The sequence below is a fragment of the Culex pipiens genome, chromosome 3 (genome assembly GCF_016801865.2).
Source record: "Culex pipiens pallens isolate TS chromosome 3, TS_CPP_V2, whole genome shotgun sequence".
Lineage (NCBI taxonomy): Eukaryota > Metazoa > Arthropoda > Insecta > Diptera > Culicidae > Culex > Culex pipiens.
The window spans coordinates 53,643,701-53,665,362 of record NC_068939.1 but is presented as its reverse complement, the minus strand read 5'-3'; the positions used below and the strand labels follow the sequence as shown (position 1 = coordinate 53,665,362).

At 35.8% G+C, this 21,662-nt stretch overlaps 1 protein-coding gene across 3 annotated transcripts in view; it reads right to left on the bottom strand.

The window, feature by feature from the left end:
* Window positions 1–21,662, bottom strand: part of LOC120430653 (uncharacterized) — a 194,090-nt gene that overhangs the window by 65,822 nt on the left and 106,606 nt on the right. The window contains exon 3 of one of the 3 annotated variants that reach the window (XM_052709273.1): window positions 3,517–3,579. The exons of 1 other annotated variant lie outside the window; for it this stretch is intronic. In XM_052709273.1, coding sequence (XP_052565233.1) covers window positions 3,517–3,579 — 63 coding nt within the window. Of the gene's footprint in view, window positions 1–3,516; window positions 3,580–19,584; window positions 19,832–21,662 lie in introns of those variants that run through there. One more of the 3 variants, XM_052709275.1, reaches the window with a different exon arrangement.

The following is a 21,662-nucleotide window of genomic DNA, read 5'->3' as shown; positions in this document are numbered from 1 at the left end:
AGCGGTGACTAGATGAAACTTGTTGGGTAATTCTCTAACAACTCACACGAAATCGGGAAAAGTTGCCCCGACCCCTCTTCGATTTGCGTGAAACTTTGTCCTAAGGGGTTACTTTTGTCCCTGATCACGAATCTAAGGTTCGTTTTTTTGAAATCTCGTGACGGAGGGGCGGTACGACCCCTGTCAGAACATGCGAAATAAGAGGTGTTTTTCAATAATTTGCAGCCTGAAACGGTGATGAGATAGAAACTTGATATCAAAGAGATTTTTTTGAAAAATTGAACGCCCGATTTGATGGCGAACTCAGAATTCCGAAAAAACGTATTTTTAATCGTAAAAAACACTAAAAAAGTTTTTAAAACTCTGCTTCTGCCGTTACTCGACTGAAATTTTTTTTGAACATGTCATTTTAAGGGAAATTTAATGTACTTTTCAAATCTACATTGACCCAGAAGGGTCATTTTTTCATTTCGAACAAAATTTTTAATTTTTTCATTTGGAACAAAATTTTTCATTTTGAAATTTCGTGTTTTTTTTCTTTTTTTTTCAGGGTTATTTTTTAGAGTATAACAATGTTCTACAAAGTTGTAGAGCAGACAACAAATTTTGATTAGTAAACATAAATGGTTTGCTTGTAACCATCACGAGTTATCGCGATTTTACGAAAAAAAGTTTTGAAAAAGTTACTTTTTGCGTTTCTCATTGTTTCGTCGTCCGTATCTTTCGCGGGTGACCATGAACAACCATGATCAACAACGGCCAACTTTTTCAAAACTTTGTTTCGAAAAATGGCGATACTCGTGATGTTTATGAGCAAACACCTTATGTTTATACTAATCTAATCTAATCTAATCGAACACAAGCGCAGCCAGTCCGAAGAAAGCATCCTGGAAGAACTTGTGGTAAGATTACGCCTCAAGTCCTTTCTTGTCAATATTAATGATTACAGTACATCCGAGTTACCCCGAAAATGTATAGCAAAAATTAAAGCGGCCAGGCCAACTGCGTTGCATTAACCGCAGAGACAGATTCTGTGAACGGATCACATTTCACAGAATCATCAGGGGAGGAAGGATGCGTGGACATACCGTACCAAACGCTCCGAATCAGTTGTGGTGTGGTGTGTTAGTGTAAATTTGGCAGATAATAATATTTAGAGGCGGGGGGGGGGGTTGGGAGGGGGAGGAAATGAGGATAGGAGAAAGGGAAGGTGGGAAAGGGATAATATGGATATATCATTTGATCAATAGAATATTATATAAAATAAGGGAAAAAAAACAAACAACACAAACACCTTATGTTTATACATCAATTTTTTTGTTATTGTCTGCTCTACAACTTTTTAGAACATTGTTACACTCTAAAAAATAACCCTGAAAAGTAATAAAAAAACACGAAATTTTCAAATAAAAAATTTTGTTCTAAATGAAAAAATGACCCTTCTGGGTTAATGCAGATTCGAAAAGAACATTCAATTTCCCTTAAAATGACATGTTTCTAAAATATTAACAGTTTAGTAACGGAAAATGGCAGAGTTTTCAAAACTTGTTTAAGTGTTTAAATTTCCATCTCATCACCTTTTTAGGCTGCATTAATTATTGAAAAACACCTCTTTTTTAGCATGTTCAAAAATGAAAGGGGTCGTACTGCCCCTCCGCTACGAGACATCAAAAATCGGAACTCGAATTCTTGATCAGGGACAAAAGTCACCCCTTAGGACAAAGTTTCACGCAAATCAAAGAGGGATCGGGGCAACTGCTGTATGAGTTGGCGGGGAATAACCCCAGTTTTAAATTTCAAAGACTTGCATGCAATCCTCACCATAAAACTCACTGACATCTAGCGGTGACTAGAGGAAACTTGTTACGAAAAATGCTTTTAGCAATTAAAATTCCAACAAATTCCTTCCAGTAACCCACCGTGCCAAGTCCTCCCATCCAGTGTGGCGTGTTTTCGTAAAATTCGCAAAGCTTGCCAAAATCCACTCTCTCCGTATTGTGTGCCCCTAGTTCGAGAAGCACAACATCACTGTGCAACTCCACAGTGAGTCCAGGACGGAGGAAACTAACGTCATGATTCGAAATCCGGACACTTAGTAGCATATCATTTTTGTTATAGCTGGCAAAAAATCATGAAATAAGTTGGAAATGTAGAAATATCATCAGGATGTAGTATAAACAGTCAGTTTCAAGAAAATGCATGCAAAATATGTCTTTTCAAACAATTTTTCATCAGAATTTCAAAATTAAGATGACTTGTTGAGCTTCGAATCCCGGACACTGATAAAAGCTGATTCGAAATCCGGACACTTTTGCTTCGAATTCCGGACACTCGATTTTACTTATGAATCGCACAAATTTGGACTGAAATGTTAGTGAATGGCATTCTTTAGGTCTCAAATAAGCTGTTAACATCAAAACAATCGATAGTTTATATAAACATTTGCTAGAATTTAAGGAAATCGTAACCATAAATTTCTGCTTTGCCTTCCCGGTGCTTCGAACGCCTATGAAATATTTCAAGTGAAATGTTTCGCATTTTTGGTAAACTTATAATTTTATTGTATTTAATTGTTTTGGCATTAACTACAGCGTTCAAACAAACTTTAAATGAATGTTGATGTTGGAGTTCATCAAATAACACAGTTTTGGCATTCATAATGCGAACTTATATTCAAATAATTGATAAAACAAAATGAAGTGTCCGGGTTTCGAAGCGTCCGGGAATTCGAATCATGACGTTATTCCGATGAGGATTTTTCCTACACGGAAGTGGGAAAAACTTCCCGTTTAATCACAACAGCTTCCCATCATCGTCTTCGATGCTTGGATGTGAACCGACAACGGGTGTCTTGGCAGCGCTCGGATGAGTTTTCAAGAGTCCCCAAGCGACCTCGCGGTCGCCCCAGCCTAATTGGCAATATTCAATTAGTTCCTTAGAACAGCTCAAAGCCCTCGCTTTAAACCAGTTCATCGTGTCCAGCGCTGAGGTTTATTTTTTTCGCGACTCAGCTCCGCTGAAGAAGGAGGCCTTACGTCGTCCAAAGACGTGCACGATATGTGGAACAAAGTCGGGACACAGCCAGGAAGAACGGAGAGGATTATAAATTTTAATACTTTGTGTGTTTCGAAATCGCCAACCTGGCCGGCCGACTGGGTGCGGCGTGGTTTGAGGTTACGTTTAAGGCAATAAGCAAACACACGTTTAAGATCCTTCGACTAAGGGGATGTGACTGTGACTATGTTGCCCGGTTCGGGCACGTATATTAGTAATGATATAATGTGATTAGGAATTTTGCAACCTGGGCTAATACTTTGATTTTTTTTGCTTCTGCCTCGACTTTGCTTTCACAGGGGATTATAAAGCAAAGTGATTTATATTTCAACCCGGTGGTACTATCGGTCACCAAAGCGCTGTTGGGAGAGGAGACGACTTTAAAAATCAATTATCGATCCGTTTGCACTTGTTGCGGGAGCCTCAAAGGTGACCAGCGTACAAGGTGCTACTAAGTCTTACCGGAAACCGGACTGATTAGCCCGTCACGATGTGCAACTGTCGCTCGCGTTGAAGTGCACTCACCTGGAATAAGAGACAGAAGATTGAGAAGTGTTAGTTTGGGTTTAATTGGGTGGAAAATTTAATTTCATCAAAATTTCATTTCACAGCGGACCACTTTGACCGGAGGGGGAGCAGCTTCGGCAAATTAAAAGTTAAATATTGTTTCATTTTAGTCTAAACACTAACGAAAAGTTTGGCCAACTGCCAAAAAACTAATTTTCCCCAAAAATTTTCCCAAAAGTCTACACAGACAAATATTTATTCACCCTCTCGGCTAATCTCGTTCAACCCACCACCAATTTTCACCAAGCTGAGATATCACACAAAAGTCTAATTAATTTACATTAGTGGGAGCGAATCAATCGCCTCCGGCGACGAAATCAAAAACTGTGCCGTCCAAAAGTTCGAAAACTGTTCGTGGAACGACTTCCCCAAATTAAGCACAAAACTGGTGAGTGATAGCTTGGACTGTGAATCAGGACAACGCACAAGACGCTCGTCTTGATGTGTGCTTGGCTCGTTCTAACAGGATTAAGGCATCCGGGCGGATTTGTCGGAAAATCCTCACCGAAGCACATCTACACACATACGGGCGAGATTCGCAAGGAAACAGTATCCTTGCCGGGAAAAGCTCTGCAGCAAGCAGTTGAAGGCTGTCGGTGAGCCTGTTGTTGTTGATTGTGTCGAAGATGGAGTAGGGGAGTGCTTCCAGAGGACTATATCAACGGGAACGGGTGAGAATAAGGATGTCGTCTTTGGGTTGTGAGGGAAGTGAGCGTGTGTGTGTGTCTGGTGTGTGTGAGTGTGTGTGTTTGTATGTGTGAATCGAAGAAGTGTTGTTACCAATTTTGACGATGATTTTGGAGTGAAAGTCTACAACAAAATTTCTCTTTTTGGCATATGGGTTTGAAACACATTTTCAGAAAAATATATGAAACTCAGAAAAAAAATCAAAATTTTGTGTGGAAAATTTCGCGAATGTTTCATATTTTAACATTGTAAATAGGACCATTAGTTGCTGAGACATCGACATAAGAAAATTGAGGGTTGTTTGGGTGAGACTTAGAAAACATCAATTTTCCTGTTTTTAAACCTTTGCATTGCAATATCTCAGCAACTAAAGATCGTATCAACAAAGTCCGAAGAAGCAAAATATAGAGAATTTTCTCAGCTTTTCAAAAATATTTTTTTCAAAAGTGGGCAAACATGTGCACTTATTTAAAAAAATGAAAAACTGCGACTATTTTCAAAAAAGATACCTAAAGATGGATATTACTTGAAAACGCTGCACTTTATCAAAATTTCACTGAAGTACTTTTTGATTGCAAATTTAATTTTACATCGAAAAATGAAGTTGAAAAATTTTTGCGACCTAAATTTCGATTTTTTTTAGAAAATCAGTATTGATTCAAAAATTCATAACTCGATCAAAGAATTTTTGCACTCGATTGGAAATTTCTGAAAAGTTGGCATTTGATGTCCCCAAAAACATATCAGAAAAAAATAATTAAAAATAGTGTGTTTTTGCAAATCATGTTTTATTGACAAAAAGTTTAACTGAAAATCACCTATTTTTTGTACCGTGTATCATTTTTTTTTTTCAGTGTAGTCCTTATCCATATCTACATTTTTGCCCAAGACTCCAAATCGATCAAAAAATACCTTCAAAATCTACAGATTTTTTAATTTTCATACATCATTTTTGTACAGCTGCCAAATTTGTATGGAAAATTATATGGACAAACTAATGATGCAAAATGGCTTCTTTGGGCATACCGAAGGCACCAACAAAGTTTCAGCCGGATTAAAAAATACGATTTAAAAAATCGAATGACCGAAATCTGAGAGAATTGCTCATATATAAGAAAACATTTTACAAATTTAGCAATTTAAATTCATGAAATAAGAAAACCCTAGAAAAACAATTTTGCCGTAATCATCGGATACATTTATAAGTGAGTTAAAAAAGTTAGAAGCGAAATATATTTTTGAAATACGAACTTTTCTTGAAAATCTTGAAAATAATAAACTGACAAGAAACGAGTGTCAAATAACTGTAGATGACTAAATCAATCTAAACTTTCAGACTTTTTCATATTTCAAATTTAAATTTTATTATTAATTTTCATTCGATTACAATTTTCAAGAGTAATGTCATCAAATTTTCACAAAAATGCATTTTTTTAAATAGCTTAATTGTTATTACTTGAAATGTTGGTATCTTTAATAGTGTTTCACTACAAAACTTTAAAATTTGAGCAGGATTTTGTAAGTTTTTGAAAAAAATTAAACTAAAGTATATTATTTATCAATTGATGATTTTTATGTTCAAGATTCTATAATTTTCTAAAATACCTCTTTTATCATCTATTTTTTATTTAAATTATGGGCAATGAAAAAAACGCAGCTTTTAAACATTTTCAAAAGATCCGAGTTTTTTTTACTTTAAAGTAAATAATCAAATTTTAACAAAATCCCCCTCCATTCAAAATTGGTTCGAAAAATCAGGGGTTAAATTTTCCTAAACTTCTAAATTATAAAAAAAAAAAAGTGCAATCAGCTCAAATCTGTAATAATTGCATTTGTCTGCATTTATAATCATTTTTATCAAGTTTTTTTTTCAAATTCATAAATTTTTGATGTACAGTTAATTAACAAAAAAAAAATGTTGTGCATTTTGCATATCATAAAAATTTTAGTTTTTGTAAATTCGTTATTTTGTTAAAATTTAAGTTATTTTTATTTAAAACACGTTTTATGATATTGTATACAAAATTATATGTTAATTTGAGTATTTGAAAAAAACTTTGTCTAGGTAGTGACAATCTTTTCCAAATCATGCCATTGAAAGTATTTTCGAAACCGTACTTTGGAAATTGAACACTTTGTTCGTGGTTTCCAATATATAGAACGTTTGTTCACGATTTTGCTTCTTTTTGTTTGAGATTCTGTGAATTGATAAAAACGAATATCTCAAAATCGAATTCAGAGAAAATTTTATTTGTTAATAACATATTTCTTTACGAGGATTTTTTTTTATTTGAATATTCTCAATACAATTTTTCAGATTTACCATGCATGGGTTTGGGATTGGGATAAATGCAAGTTGCCAAATTACCATTTCCAATATCTTTTTCAGTTCAAAATCATCGAACAGAAATATCCATTAGCTTTTCGAAAAATATTTTATTTACATGCTAAATGTGGTTTGGCAAATGCTTTGACCAAAATTGAGCCAGCATTGGTTCAGGGTTAATCACCAGCGTGCCCTGCTCATTGGGGAATGTGAGGCGATAATATGAGGGATTTTGAAATTACGTCATTTATAGATTACCCTGATTCAAATTGGCTCTTAAGAACTTTCTGAACTCGAAAACTATTATTAGAAATGCCGAAATTTTCCATTATAAAATGTATTTTGGTGTATTCACATTTCTTCATACAACACACTGTTGTTTGGTTTCTTTGACTTCTCCATAACTAGAAAAATACATTTAGTAAAGATTTCATTCTTCCGCAGTAAGAAAGATTTAGAAGGATCAAAGATTAGGGTGAATATGATACTGTCTTACTTCCTCCAACCAATCTCCCTACGGAAATCCTCCCCTAACTGTTTGTCTTGATTTTCAAACCCTGACTTGCTGCTGTTGCAACCACGTGCACATCTCATTGGCAAGATTTGTTGCCAGTTCATTAGAGTAGATTACGCGTTGCTCCTTTCTTTCCATGATGTGCACTGCACAAAACAAAATCTCAAATCGCATTCGACTGCATTTCACGGCTGATTGCATTGTGAGTTTCTTTCCTGCTCGATTCCTGACTTCCTGAAGATCTTGTGGACCCCATCAATGATTCAGCACCCCCCGGAAAATCACATTTTGCCGACGAGCAAAGTTCGAATTTTTTATTCAAATCCTCCGCTTTCTTCGACGACGACGTCTTTTGGAAGGTCTTAGAATTTCTTAGAGTCCCAGTGCCAGGAGGACGTGTCTTCGTTCTGACATTTCTTCGCATCTTTATTGAGGGGGGCGCTTCTAACAGTCTTAGAGCGGTCTTCCCGGCAAAGAGATGCTGACAGGTCAGCGCAGTAGGACCGAAATTGGCCGCCGTCAAGACAGTTTCACAAGTCGGTATCGATGTCTGCCACCGAGAGGGTGGCTAGATAAGATTTATACAAGATTCAATCAAATCCCACCAGAAACGAACAAAACGGCACGGCATCCAAACACACACAAAAGGGGGAGAAAATTATCTTAGACAGTGTGTGCTTGCCGGTTGTCGTCTTCGACAGTGCCAAGATCCAAATTGACCTCACCTGAGGTGGACTTAAGGTCTGCCTTCTTCTGCGTGTTCTTCTTCGTCTCGAACGGGGATGCTAAGTATGATATATTCGTTTAATACTTTATAGCAGCTCACAGCCGGGGCCAGATGCGAAAAGAAGATCTTTATAATTTCACTTTGTCGGGTCGTCAACGGGTGATGTCTCCGGTTCTGGTCTGTGGAGCTGAGGAAAATCTCCGTATGCAGATGTGAGCATTTTGCGGTGACCTGCGCTCCTCCTTGGACGGTGCACACGTGGTAGGTCTTCACGTGGTGTGGGCGGACGGGTTGTCAATATCTGTTTCAAGATGTAAACCTTAAGATACTAGTAGTTCGATAGTTGAGAGCGCTGTGATGTTTGAGAATAGCCAAGTTGAGGTTTAAGAACGTTCGAACTAAAATCTGATTTTTAACAACATTTGAACTAGCTTTTAGTTTAGGCAATTCAATTTTTTAAACACAATTCAGAAGTACGATATGTTTTTAACCAAATATTATTTTAATAACATTGATTAGAGCTACATGTTTTCAGTTGAAAATAATGCTAATAATGCTTTAACTAAAAAATTATAAATAAAAATCTCAAAACATATTTAAGCTCCCAGATACTGTTGCATCAAGGTGTAAAATAGCACCAGAATTATGCAGTATATGCATTGCAAAACATGCACGTGCAGACTTAACATAATCACCCACTTGATGTCGTTTACAAGCGAAACCCCCACCGCGTGAAATCATCTGTTTTGATAAACCCCCTTTACTGCTGCTCATACACCCACACGCACACAAATCCAATCCCCCACCTGTTATTTATCCTTATCCCATTCGTAGGTCGCTCAGCACTCTCACTTTTCCTCGCTCTCGCACTCTTCCTCCATTCTGCTTCACACCGGAAAATGAGCACATATGGATTCTCTCTTTCTCTCACCCCCCCACAACCACACACAACTGGAAAATTTCGCTCCCTCGAGTTTCGCTTTTCTCTTGTTTTCCCTCGCTTCCCCTACACTTTCATTTTGGCGGGAAAACTTCGCGCCCAAAAACAGTTGGCGCTCCTTCCACCCACTACACCACCCGCACGGATTCCCTTTTTCCAGGTAGGGACAGGGGATTAACCATCACAACCAAGCTCGGAGTTTTGGGGGGTAGGATTTCCCGCCCCAACAAAGTTAAGAGAGGTGGCAAAGCAGCGGCAGCAACGGCAGCGAAGGATTAACACATACTAGGAATTAGAGCATTAGCGATGAAGCTTTACCTAGGATTAGGCGCCGCAGCACCGAAATGGCACTTTGCGCGCGCTTTTGGTCATTCATTCACGAGCACACGTGGAGCGGGAGATGGTCAGGTGGTTGGGGGAGGAAAACCGTATCGATCTGGGCTCACATATGGGTGGTCAAATGGCTTGAATTTGGTTTGAGGATTTTTTTTTCGAAGACCATCAAAATCGTATGTTTTAGCGTTAGCGTTGGTTCCCAGATGGATTTGGGATTTTTATGGTTCAGAGCTAACTGGGAGGGGTGGTGGAGGTCGTTTCCGGATTCGGGCTATGATAGTTATTCTATGTTGTTGATGTTTTTTTCCTCTGTTTATTTGGAACTAACGGTTACAGGCGTAGTGGTTGCAGGGCGAAAGTTGAGTTTATCTCGCGGCAGACCTGCAAACAGCTTGCGAGGGAAGTGTAGAAAAGTTAACCTCTAGAGCATTGCAATGAATCAATAATCAAACCATATTTAAACAACAACTAGTTTAGCGAGCAATCCAAGTCATTTTTTTAAATTTTCATCAGTTGCTGGTCATTTTTTTTAAATCTAAATTGAAAAAATCAAGCAATTCAAACAAAAGATCAATATATAAGATTGAAATGTCAAGCTAAATTTACAACACGTTCAAATAAAAAGAATCAGAAAAACATAATACAATTATGCAATACAAAAAAAAAATCAAATCAAATTATTCGCTCTACAGCATTGCCTTGGCGTTCTCGATTGCGAGATTCCTACTCGAAACTAGGTGTCCGAAGGCTTGATTGTTGAGACAATTGCAAACCTCTTTTTACACCTTAGCTTCCATCCACCTCGGGATTCGAACTGACGACCTTTGGATAATTAGTCCAACTGCCTACCAGCGACTCCACCGAGGCAGGACCCAGGGAGACGACTCCTACACCTGGACTGAGCTAACGACCTAACCTTTTTAGGTTAGTCCGGGGCCAACATTTACTTCCCTGTCCGACGGAAGGCGTGATCAGACAAATCTCGTCTCGAAAAATGCCACCGGGACCGTCTGGGATTGAACCCAGGCCGACTGGGTGAGAGGCAATCACACTTACCCCTACACCACGGTCCCGGCTTAAAAACGAAACTATTGGCACTACGCCCCCCGGGGCATGGCCTTCCTCTAACGTGGGATTTCTGCTCCAGCGCCTCTGACGAGACAGGAGAAACCGGGACCGACGTTTTACTTCACCATCCGATAGAAGCTCAGTGGATAAGGCGGGAATCGAACCCGCGTCTCATAGCATCATTATGCAATACAGTAACAATAAAAAAGTACACTAAATTCACCAATAAATGAGAAAATGATAAGTCTGTCAAATGATTTGTCATGAAAGAAATAAGATTTATTTTATAATTAAAATCACTTCAGGGAGTGAAAAAAAAAACCATGTGAGTGAGAAAATAACTGAAACTTTTTAAGGGAGTGTACCTTGGTCGAAAATTTTTTTTTTTCATTATGTCAATGCCAATTTGATTTCAAACTGTTGTTTATCCCCCTCCATATGAAAATATTTTCAAAAAGTCAAGGGCAAAAATATTTATTGCTGAAAATGTATAAGCACAATTGTAACAATGTTTAAAATCTTTTGTGATGCTTTTTGTGTCAATTTTTTTTTAATTTGCCTTGAAACTCGAAGTTTTTATTTTTTTACCTCTTCAGACCTTGTCCAGAGTCAAGCGACAAAAACTTTTAATAAAATTTAAAGAAGTTTTTTCTCAATATTTTTCCAAAAATGTTTCAAAAAATTACATGGTACAAAAATATTACATCATTGTTTCAAAATTTTATATGTTATTGGTGAAGTTGTTTTAATTTTTGTTTGCTTATTAAAGCAAACTTTGTTTTCAAATCAAATATATTTACCCATTTTATACCTCGGCCAAAGTTGACTGAAAAAAAATAGAAAAGCTTTCGCACCTTCGTATTTTCATATTTTTGAGTAAAAATTTGAACTCAAATCGGAAAATGACGCATAAAGGTAAAATTACGGAAACGAGAAAAATCAACCTTATTCACTAAAACTGCGATAACTTTAAAATTTCAGCGATGCCCTAAGCTTATATGATTACCAAAAGCTGCGTTTTTTTATTACCCAAAATTTGGTTATTTTGAGACCGATCTGAGATCTTTTTTTCGTTTTATGCTCTTTTAAATGGAATTACTGAATACATTTTTATATATATTCAGGGGTGTATCCCATTTGGCATAACGGGTTCATAATTGTATTTTTATAATATTATCTCCCAAAAGATGCCATTTTTAACTTTTTTTTATATTTCTCAAAAAAACTTTTTAATGCAATTTTTCATACATTTATTAATAATTTTAATTTTAAAATGAAAAATCTATTAGTTATATTTTTTTCCCTTTTTAAATATTTTGCAACAATTTTTTTATACAATTTCTCTTAATTATTATCAAAAATTCGACCTTTACAAGTGATGTTAGTTTTGCCTCCTTTAAATATTCAGCAATCAGTTTTTTATGGAATTTCCTTTTTTTTAAAAAAAAACAGCCTAAAAAGCAATTTTCCCTTAATTTATTATAAAAAAACTTAAAGAAAGCAAAATCTCTCAAAAGATGTAAATTTTGTCTTTTTTCAATATTTTACATTTTTTTTATATATTTGACAATTGAGTCTGTTTATAAAATTCTCCCTATTTTATTTAAAATTCAACCTTAAAGGTAAAATCTCTTTGCAGATTATCATTTTGCCAATATTTAAATAATTGACATTTGCGTCATTTTTGAGTATAGGTAGGGAAACCTTTATTTAAAAATATATTTTTTTGCAATCAAGTTCTATACAATTTACCCTTTTTAAAAAATATTGCATTAAAAAATTTAATTGCAAAAAAAAATTACAAAGAATAAATATGCAAAAATGTTTAAAGAGTACATTTTCAAGCAATTTTCTCTTCTTCAAGTTGAATATCAAAAAGATGGGAAAATTGCCTCAAAAAACTTAAAATTGCTAAATATTTAAATAAGAGCAAAACCTACATCCCTTCTTAAGATTCGAATTGAAAAAGAAGGGAAAAATGCAAATCGTTTGAGAGATTTTCCCTTCTTCTAGTTAATTTTTGAATGAGAGATGGGAAAATTGCTTTGGAAAAGCTTAATTATCAAAAATTAATGATAGCATCTTTTAGAGGTTTTTAAGAATTTTTAAATAAAAGAACGGAAATTTCATTAAAAAATATTATTGCAAAATATTTTGAAAGTGGAAAAATGTAAAGCCATTAAGAGATTTTAACTATTTTACACATTTTTTTATTTTTATTTTAAAAAAAGCTTTTTTGTGAAATTATCAAAAAAAAGGAAACAATTTACATCAATTAGGGGAAAAATACTTCATTTTATAAAAAAATACTAATTTTTATCTGGACTTAACTATAATTTCATTTCAAGGGACACTAGAGACCGTTTAAGGCAACTTCAACGAAAAAGAAAAAGAAAACATTACAAAATTTGTTACACTTACAAATCTCAGAGATCAGATTTAGAAACCAATTTAGAATTCTGCAGTTTAAAAAAACATAAGATTTAAAAGCTGCGAAAAAAAAAACTTTTTACGGCCTTGTACACAGAAAATTCAACAAAATTCAAAAGATTTTCACTTAACTCAAACATGCAAAAAATAATTCTTAACGCAGTGGAAAGCATTTCAAATTGATTCGTTTTTCGAAAAAAATATTATTACTTTTTTGCCTCCTCCATCAAAAATTTTATAACAAAGAGACCAAGCAACTAATTCTAGCACCAAATTTAATACGAAATGTCACCGCTACCATCTGATAAATTTCGTTGAACATTTTCTGTTGGTTGAAAAAATAGGAACTTTTTTTATTTGATCTTCTGGAAAAGAACCTGAGTTTCAAATGCCCATTTCATCAATTCTATGTATTTCTGTTTTCTCAATTTTCAAACGGCCTCTTTAAAACTTAATTTAAAAGTTTAGATAGTTTTGATAGTAGAACCTATAAATCTGGGTTTGAGGCGCCCGTTTTCAAGAATTTTCATTTTCAATACTTATCAATTTCCAATAAGTGTTATATATTTTTCAATTATTTAAGCATTAATTTATATAAAAGGTCAATGCATAATTTCAAAGCTAAAGTACTCACTGTTTCTTTCCAATTTCCCAAATACCTTCCCCTTCCCAACTCACCCCGCCACACCGTTCGGATTAAGTGCAACTTTTATTTTTCTCCTTTCCTCCTTTAACTCGACAAACAGATACACAGTGAGAATCTTCCTGCCATACATAGAGAGCGCGCGGCCCTCTAGTCCTGAGCACGAACTGCTCGCCGCCGCGTTATCCCTAATTCATGTGCGGTGCATGATGATGGCCAGGTCCACCAGGTCCAAATCTCGCGAGACTCTCACTCTTCACCGGCAGCAGCGGAAACGAACAGGATTTAGGGACGAGCATCGGGACTTTTGTTTTCAGCTGCTGGCGTTGCCGTTTCAGGGTTCAAATAAATCCTTTTTTATAAAACACGATTCGGCTCTAATTCTAAAAGTTTTCTGGGCTTTTTGGCCGCTTTTTGCCTGTGTTGGAGATTTTTTTATCATTCTCTATGTCGATTTTCATCCCCCGGGGGTGAGGGGAAAGTTCAGCACTCGCTTGTTTTTTAATCTTTTATCATCCCTTAGCCGGTCAGCCAGTTGAGGAAGGTCCTGGCAAGTCGCGCGATGAACTTGTTCCTTTTTTTGGGGACGAAATCCGTTTTCGTACAGTGAGGTTAAGACGGCAGTTCTTCGAGGGGGAAGAACTTCCCGAAGGGGTTTGAGGTGAGGAAGTGCCAATGGATTTGGACTAGAACTCACTCGATCACGTTTCGGGCTATTGTGTGAGTTGGAGCGGGGAGGAGGAGGAGGAGCAGAATGAATGTTCGAAAGCGGACGAAAGGATTTAAATTTATTGATTTTGAAATTTTATAACGGGGAAATCCATACGAGTTGCTCGGCAGAGTTCTGGATTCACTGTTGAAGTCTCTCAATAGCTCAGATGAAATCGGTTTTAAAGTTCTCCAAGAAATCTGAAGTGTTATAAAATAAATATTTATTTTTAATACATAGAAAAAAAAATCAGAAAATGCTTACTCAAAAAAATCTAATTTTTTTTTAAAACTGTCTTTTATCTGGAATTCGTTTCATTTCAATTCTAATATTAACTCGATTACTCAAAACAGAAAGTATCACAATTTCACAGAGACTTTTCCACATGAGCCCAAACCACCTCCCCAAGTGTATGAGTGTGCTCCGAAAGGAGAAAATCCATTTCTCCGTCTTTTCCTTAAATCCAAAATCTATAAATTCTATAGAATTTCAGACTTAATCTTATCTTCCCGCTTCCGAGTACCGACCCCCGCCACCCACCCACCCAGGCCGCATGCCATTGTGCGAGGGGGAGGGGGGAGGATTGTTTAATGGGTGGGCTAGTCGGTGGCGGTGGGTGGAAGTTTCTGATCCTTCGTCTTGCTCGAGAGCGCATAACAATGCTGCTGATGCCACCATACGTCGTCCTCGACGGTGGCGTCGTCGTTCACTTCCTCAGCGAGCGCTCTCGTATGAATTGTGAAGAAGGATAAGCTTAAGAGTTTTGCGAGCGAGAGTGTGTGTGTGTCGATGTGTGAATGTGGTGGGTTTGAGGGGGAAGAGGGGGAGGGAGGGACACCAGCAGTAAAGGTTGGATCGGCTTGGCCCTCGGTTGGAGGAATCTGTGTTAGGATAGAGATAAAGCTTCTTAAGGATTTTTCTTTCGCCAGTTTTCGTCCTTTCCTTGGCAAAGGATTTCTTGCCTCCGCCACCAAGCGTTGGAGACGGCTCCCCACCCGGAAGACGACGGAGGCTAGACTTAACCCTGACCATGGTGGGATTGTTGTTTTAGACAAATTCACGAAATTAAATTGTAGTTTAATTAAGTTATCTTAAAACATTAAGCTTTTCATAAATTGATCCTGCCAAGCAACATATTTAATCTCCCGCAATGATTCAACTAAAATCTCACACCAACTGATTCTACATCTAATGCATTTGAAATGTTAAGCCTCTATTGAAAGATTTCTTCTAAATTAAAATATATTCAAATATGGTAATTAAAAACTAATCTTACTTTTTCTGAAAAAAAACACTGCTTTAATCTTATTTATTGATCCTATAATATGCTAATTTAAAATATGGTCAAAACTTGTTGGAATTGTGTCGAGTGTTTCTTTCCATTTCTTCGATTTTATTGGCTATTGGAAAAAGACTGTTTCTTCACAATAAAAAGAATGATTAAAATAAAAAAAATCATGAAAAGTTATGTTTATTTTCCAAAGTATGCAGCCAAATCTCGTGATTTTTTTTTTTTGAAAAAGGTTGTTGCAAACATTTTTTGCGTAAGATGTATTGAAATTTTAATATACTCAAATATACCCAGCTGGTTTGCAGTAATCAGTTAAGAAACAACCTTCTAACAAAAAAAAAAAAAAAACATGAGTTCAAAAAGCTTCTAAAAATCAAATAATTCATGCATGAAAACAATATTTTAAATCTAAGAAGTGCGTCTATCTCGGGAATTCCCGGGACAAAAATCCCGGGATTTTTCCAAAACCAGGAATTCCCGAATCCCGGGATTTATTATATTTTGTCCCGGGAATTCCCGAAATTGATTTTTTTTTTGAAACTCAGATTTGGTTGTGGAAATAGAAAGGAATTTTAAAGCATTAAAGAAAATTTTTAAATTGTTAAAATTTTAGTTAACAGATTCACAAAATGCCTATCGCTTTAAATATTTTCTATTGAATTTTATATATTTTTGAAAAGGCTAGGTATTATATTTATAATTTTAAGTCCAAAAAAAAATTAATAATATTTAATTATTTTTTATCAAACGTCGGCATCTGTGGCAATGTATCAAATTAAGACAGCTGTTAAAGCTATTTTTTGGATTGATTTTGGTTAAAACAGGAACAGAACAAAATAATTACTACACCGATTACCAAATTTATTGCTCTAAAATCTCTTAAACATATTCAGTCTGTTGTTTTGATTTTCACCAGTTGGCGGTAGTGACTAAGAGATAATTTCAAGATTTTTTTTAAAGGTCCTATTAACATATGAAACACGATACCGTCAACTGGGGCGAACCGCGACTACAGTTTGAATAGGGACAGCAGATTTTAAAGCATTCAAAAGTTTCAAATTAAAAAATCGATGCACAAATTTAGTTGATCTGTATCTGTTCTGAACGAAATCAATTGAAAATATCTAAATGTAGTGAAAGAACTTGGCTAAAACAGCTGTCCCAATTCGCCCCATGTGTAGCTTATAGGTCCTATAAAAACAACTCTTGATTTGTAAAATATGTTTTAATAAAACATGTCAAATCTAAAATTTCACATGGACTGGTATTATTTTATTGGTTGATTTTTGTTTTGTTTTTTTTTCAAGAAATTTTTAATTTTTTTCTAGTCATGTCATATAAAAAATTAAAATAAATATTTATAAGAGACCTAATAATTTGAATCACATTGGATTAGAATTTGAGGTGCATCTAAAATTCAAAGCACAAGAAAGAACAAAAAAATCTTTTCAGCTATTTGAAAACTTTTAACCGTGTTAAGATTGAAGTGTAGACTATCATCAATTGATAGTATTGTGCTAATTCTATGATTTTAAGCTTGAAAAACATAACAAATATAATGAAAACATAGATTTTATGACTGTTTCAAAAATTTCCCGGGATCCCGGGAATTCCCGGGATTTAAAAAATATTTTTCCCGTTTCCCGGGAAATTCAAAACCCGGGAAAATAGGACGCCCTAAATCTAAGTATAAAAAATTGCTACAAAATGCTTTCAAAATTGTTTGAACGGAACAAAAACTAGAAAACGAAAAAAACTCAGCTTTTAAGCTAATAAAATTGTCAGAATCAAATGATTCATATATTTTTTTGGATTTTGGTTTTCAATTATACTCAAGATTTGAAACAAAAATTTGGTTATTTATTTTTCAGAACATCGTTTGATTTTCAAACTTTTAGAATTTAATTTTTGATTTGAATGATTAAAAACATATTTTGAGCCAAGTGCATGGTGGTGCGAAATCTGGTTTTAGAGATATGAATTTCCGACTAAATGTGGGTTTTGAAAAATGTCCTAGATGCGGTCAACAAAATTTGTTTGATACCTCAATCAAATTTGCTTTCCAAAAAAGGAAAAAATACCGAATTTTTTTTACCGAATTTTTTAATAAAGTGCATCGCTTTAAAATTAGAGTTAAGGTCATTATTTTCGGAAATTTAAACATTTTTATTTTTTTAAATACTTGATGAAGGAAAGCTACGATATATCGAAAACTATTGGTCCGATTTTTAACGTTCAACATGAAATTTTCTGATCTTTCCAATGACAATAATCTTAATTTTAATTTAAATTTGGTCAAAAATATGAAATGAGGAAAATTTGTAGACCATTTCAAAAGCTATGTTTGATGGTAAAATTATGAAATTATGTTAAAGTGAACAGTAATTTTTAAGCTTTGAAAACTTTTTTCTCAATTTTTTAATTCTTTGTTGATCGGATTTCCGATTTTATTTGAAATTTTGTGAAACGTAATTTTTTCTCAGTGCCAACCAATTAGACCCATTTTATACAATGACGATACCTCTCGGAAACTTTTAGTTGCATGTACAACGTTAAAGAAAAACTAAAGTAAAATTTTCTGAATCGATTCTGACATTTATAAAAGTCTAAATAAGTGTATTTAGCCCTTTTGAAATGTGAGGCTCTATTTAATAAATGGCAAATATTTCTGATGAAAAGAGCAAAAATTTTCACAAAAGTTGAATTTTCAACTTTGAAAAATTCCCGAGAATAGCTATAAATTAGTTCAGCAACCATCTGTCCGGTCAATCAAATATTAGAATGAAAAAAAAATTGAAGAAAGTTAACATAGTTTAAAAAAATATTTTTCTAGAATTTTGGCCTTCCTCACCTCAATGAGAAAAGGCTATAAAATCACTCGAAAAATCGAAATATAAAATCACTCCAAAGGGTGGTTTTTGTAATAAAACCCCTCATGCTATATATTGTTAGAAAGGTATTTGAAAGACCATTCCAACGCGTTCAAAAAATTGAAGATCTGACAACTCCATCAAAAGTTATGAGCACTATTTATACACTTTTTTGAGGCCGGATCTTAAATATTTTGATGACAAAGTTGTCCGGATACCTTTCCAACAAGCCCAAAAGATTGAAGATCTGACAACCCCATCAAAAGTTATAAGTACTTTAGTTTTTTTAATACACTTTTTTGAGGCCGGATCTCAGATATTTTGATAAAAAATAAGTGTTATTTATACACTTTTTGAGGCTGTGTAGTGTATTCATTTCATGAATGCGAGGAAGACACCAACCACCTAAAGGTGGATTAAGTAACGTTTTGCCTTCCTCACCTTACTGAGGAAAGGCTATAAAATCACTCGAAAAATGAACTTATTAGTTTGACCTCGTAGACCCACCTTCACGTTTTAAATTTTAAATTATAAATTTTATGGAATGCTTATTTTGTATGAGCAGCCCGACAAATGGTATGAACTATATGAAGAATGGTTGACAAAAGGATATGAAATTCATACAAAAAAAAAAAAACAATTGATTGGCAAAAACATAGAGAATTACTCTGGTTTTAATGTTTTTCACATTCCTGTGAACTTTTTCAGATGTTTGAAAATCAGATAACCGCTGAAAAGTTTGAAGAAGTTATTGATAATATTGATGAAAACTCAATAAATTTCTCAAACGTTATCAAAACTAACCGTCCCCCGAGGGTTAAGCAACTGATCCAGCCTGTTTCACCCTGGCCCTTTCCTTCCCACCCCCACCATCGTCGCTAAGCCATGGAAGGGATTGGAATAAGGAAAGGATTTTCTTCCGAAAACCCCTTTTGCGGGTGCGAGGACCTTTCGCAGAAACTTTCTAGCCCAATCCAGCACCTTTGCCCCTTCCCCGTCCTCTCTGGATAAATAAACAGACATAAATCATCGGCTTGCCGCAAAAATGCTGCTCCTTAAGAAAACCGTGTCACTAAAAATTCTTCTAATTGGGGTACGATAAATCACAATTTTAAGTATTATTTATCTGTGATTTTCTTCGTGATATCTTATGTTTTGCCACCCTCTTTGATGTTGATACCTCATGAATATCGCACGCACACCCCTCACTTTAATTTCTTTCTAATGAGTCCCCTTCGTCGAAGAGGGAAAACAACTCAACAAGGGGGAAGGCACTGTATAAATTGTTATCGTTTACTATTAATTAAGTCGGGAAAGCATTGCGGCACCCCTCGAGAGGGTGCGTGCAGCACCCTCTCTCTCTCATTCACTCTCATTCTCTCTCTTGCATCTCATTCAGTACCAATCAACTGCATCCCTAACCTTGAATAATCTCCTCCGTTGGATTATGCTCGGAAACGCTCGCGTCGTCTTTATCGTCATCGTCATCGGATGCGGAAGTTGAGCAGAGCGAGTGACGGTTCGACCGTGATCGATGTTGTTGATGGTGTTGTCGTTGCGGTTCTTCCCGCGCACCATTCTGCTTCGACTGTTGTTCATTCTCTTGCAACACTTGCTCCTTTGCTGGGACAGTCTTCTCCGATTCCACCTCCATCGTTTGGCGCGCGCACGTGGCACTTGTTAGTAATTCTCCAAAACCATCAACAATCTCCAAAACACTTAAATTTCACGCGCGATTTTAAACAGTCTAAACTTTTCCGAAAAATTTCACCTCTTATCAAACTCGAAAAACTGTTCGCACCACGCACTCACGAGCACTTTCCCTAAACAACAACAAAACAACACTGAAGCACTGCCGGCGCGCTAGGTGAGTGAGTGTTGTTGTTGCGCGCCACTGACGACCGACGAGCTGAGCAGCAGCCGACGGACGAAGAACGTGCGACGCCGAGGAAACACAAACAAAGAGTGAGGAGCGAGCGGCGACGACGAACAGGCAGAGGCAAGCATCACCACACGCGCGCGGATCGAGTGATGGTGCGCTGCGATGGCGAGGATATGGATTAGGGATAAAGGATAACCCGAGTGGTGGGAAGTTGTGAGGGTAAATAGGGGTGGAAATAATTATTGTTTTATAAGTCGGAAATATAATTTATGATAATGATTTGAAAAATGATGATATCCTAACAACAAATGAGTTTTTATTATTGGTAATGATATGTAGGCAATTTCGTCAATTTCAAATGACAGGTAAAGGAGTATTTTTCAATTATTTAAAAATATTGACAAAAGTAGGTGTTAACGCACATCGTAGCGGATGTGGTCCTGTGTGTCGGGGGGAGAACTTTGTGATCCGGTAAGTGAAAACGCGCGATAACTTCGAGAAGACTTTATTGCACAAAGGGGTACAATTCTTGGGTATTTATTGAGTCTACTTAACTGGCCCCTGAGGAGGGGTGACTGTCCCGGTCGACCATCTGGTCAGAAGTATTTTGTGGTTGAGATCTGGTCTAGTTCCTAGTGGTCAAGTGCTTTGCGACCGGGAAGTCTACAAACTTTACAAAGACAAACCTATTCGTGTCCTGAAACGACTACAAACATTGAACATAAAGGTACACGAAGGGCTACTGAGATTGTGTGTGTGGTGTAACATAATCTACAGTGTTGTCTGGAAGTGTTTTTCTACTAATCGTCAAATTTGGTTAACTAGGCGTTAACATATATGTTAACGCCCAGTTAACCAAATTTGACGATTAGTAGAAAAACACTTCCAGACAACACTGTAGATTATGTAACCCCACACACACAATCTCAGCAGCCCTTCGTGTACCTTTATGTTCAATGTTTGTAGTCGTTTCAGGACACGAATAGGTTTGTCTTTGTAAAGTTTGTAGACTTCCCGGTCGCATTTAACTTGACCAGCTAGAACTAGACTAGACACTTCCCACAAAAACACTTCTGACCAGATGGTCGACCGGGACAGTCACCCCTCCTCAGGGGCAAGATAAGTAGACTAAATAAATCGCCCAAGAATTGTACCCCTTTTGTGCAATAAAGTCTTCCCGAAGTATTCGCGAGTTTCAATTAGCTTACCCGGATCACAAAGTTTCACCCCCAACACACAGGACCACATCCGCTACGATGTGCGTTAACAGTAGGATTGCTCAATTTTAATTTAGAAATAAGAAAAAAATATTATGATTTGATTATCCAAACTTCTTTTGAAGACCATTTGCGATACCGAACTCAGAATAATTTTATCGAGATATCAAATCTAAACTCCCTAAAAAATCAGGGTACGAAAAAACAATTATTCCTAAAAAAAAAAAAAAAGTTATCGGAAATAGACATAGAAACACACAAATTTAAAATAAAATGTAACAGCCCTATTACGAAAAATAGAAATTTAAGAATTTCCAAGCAAAAATTTATTTTTGAAAATTTAATTAACTCCAAAGCATTATTAAGGAAAAATTTAATTCGTTTTTTTCTTATTTTTCAAA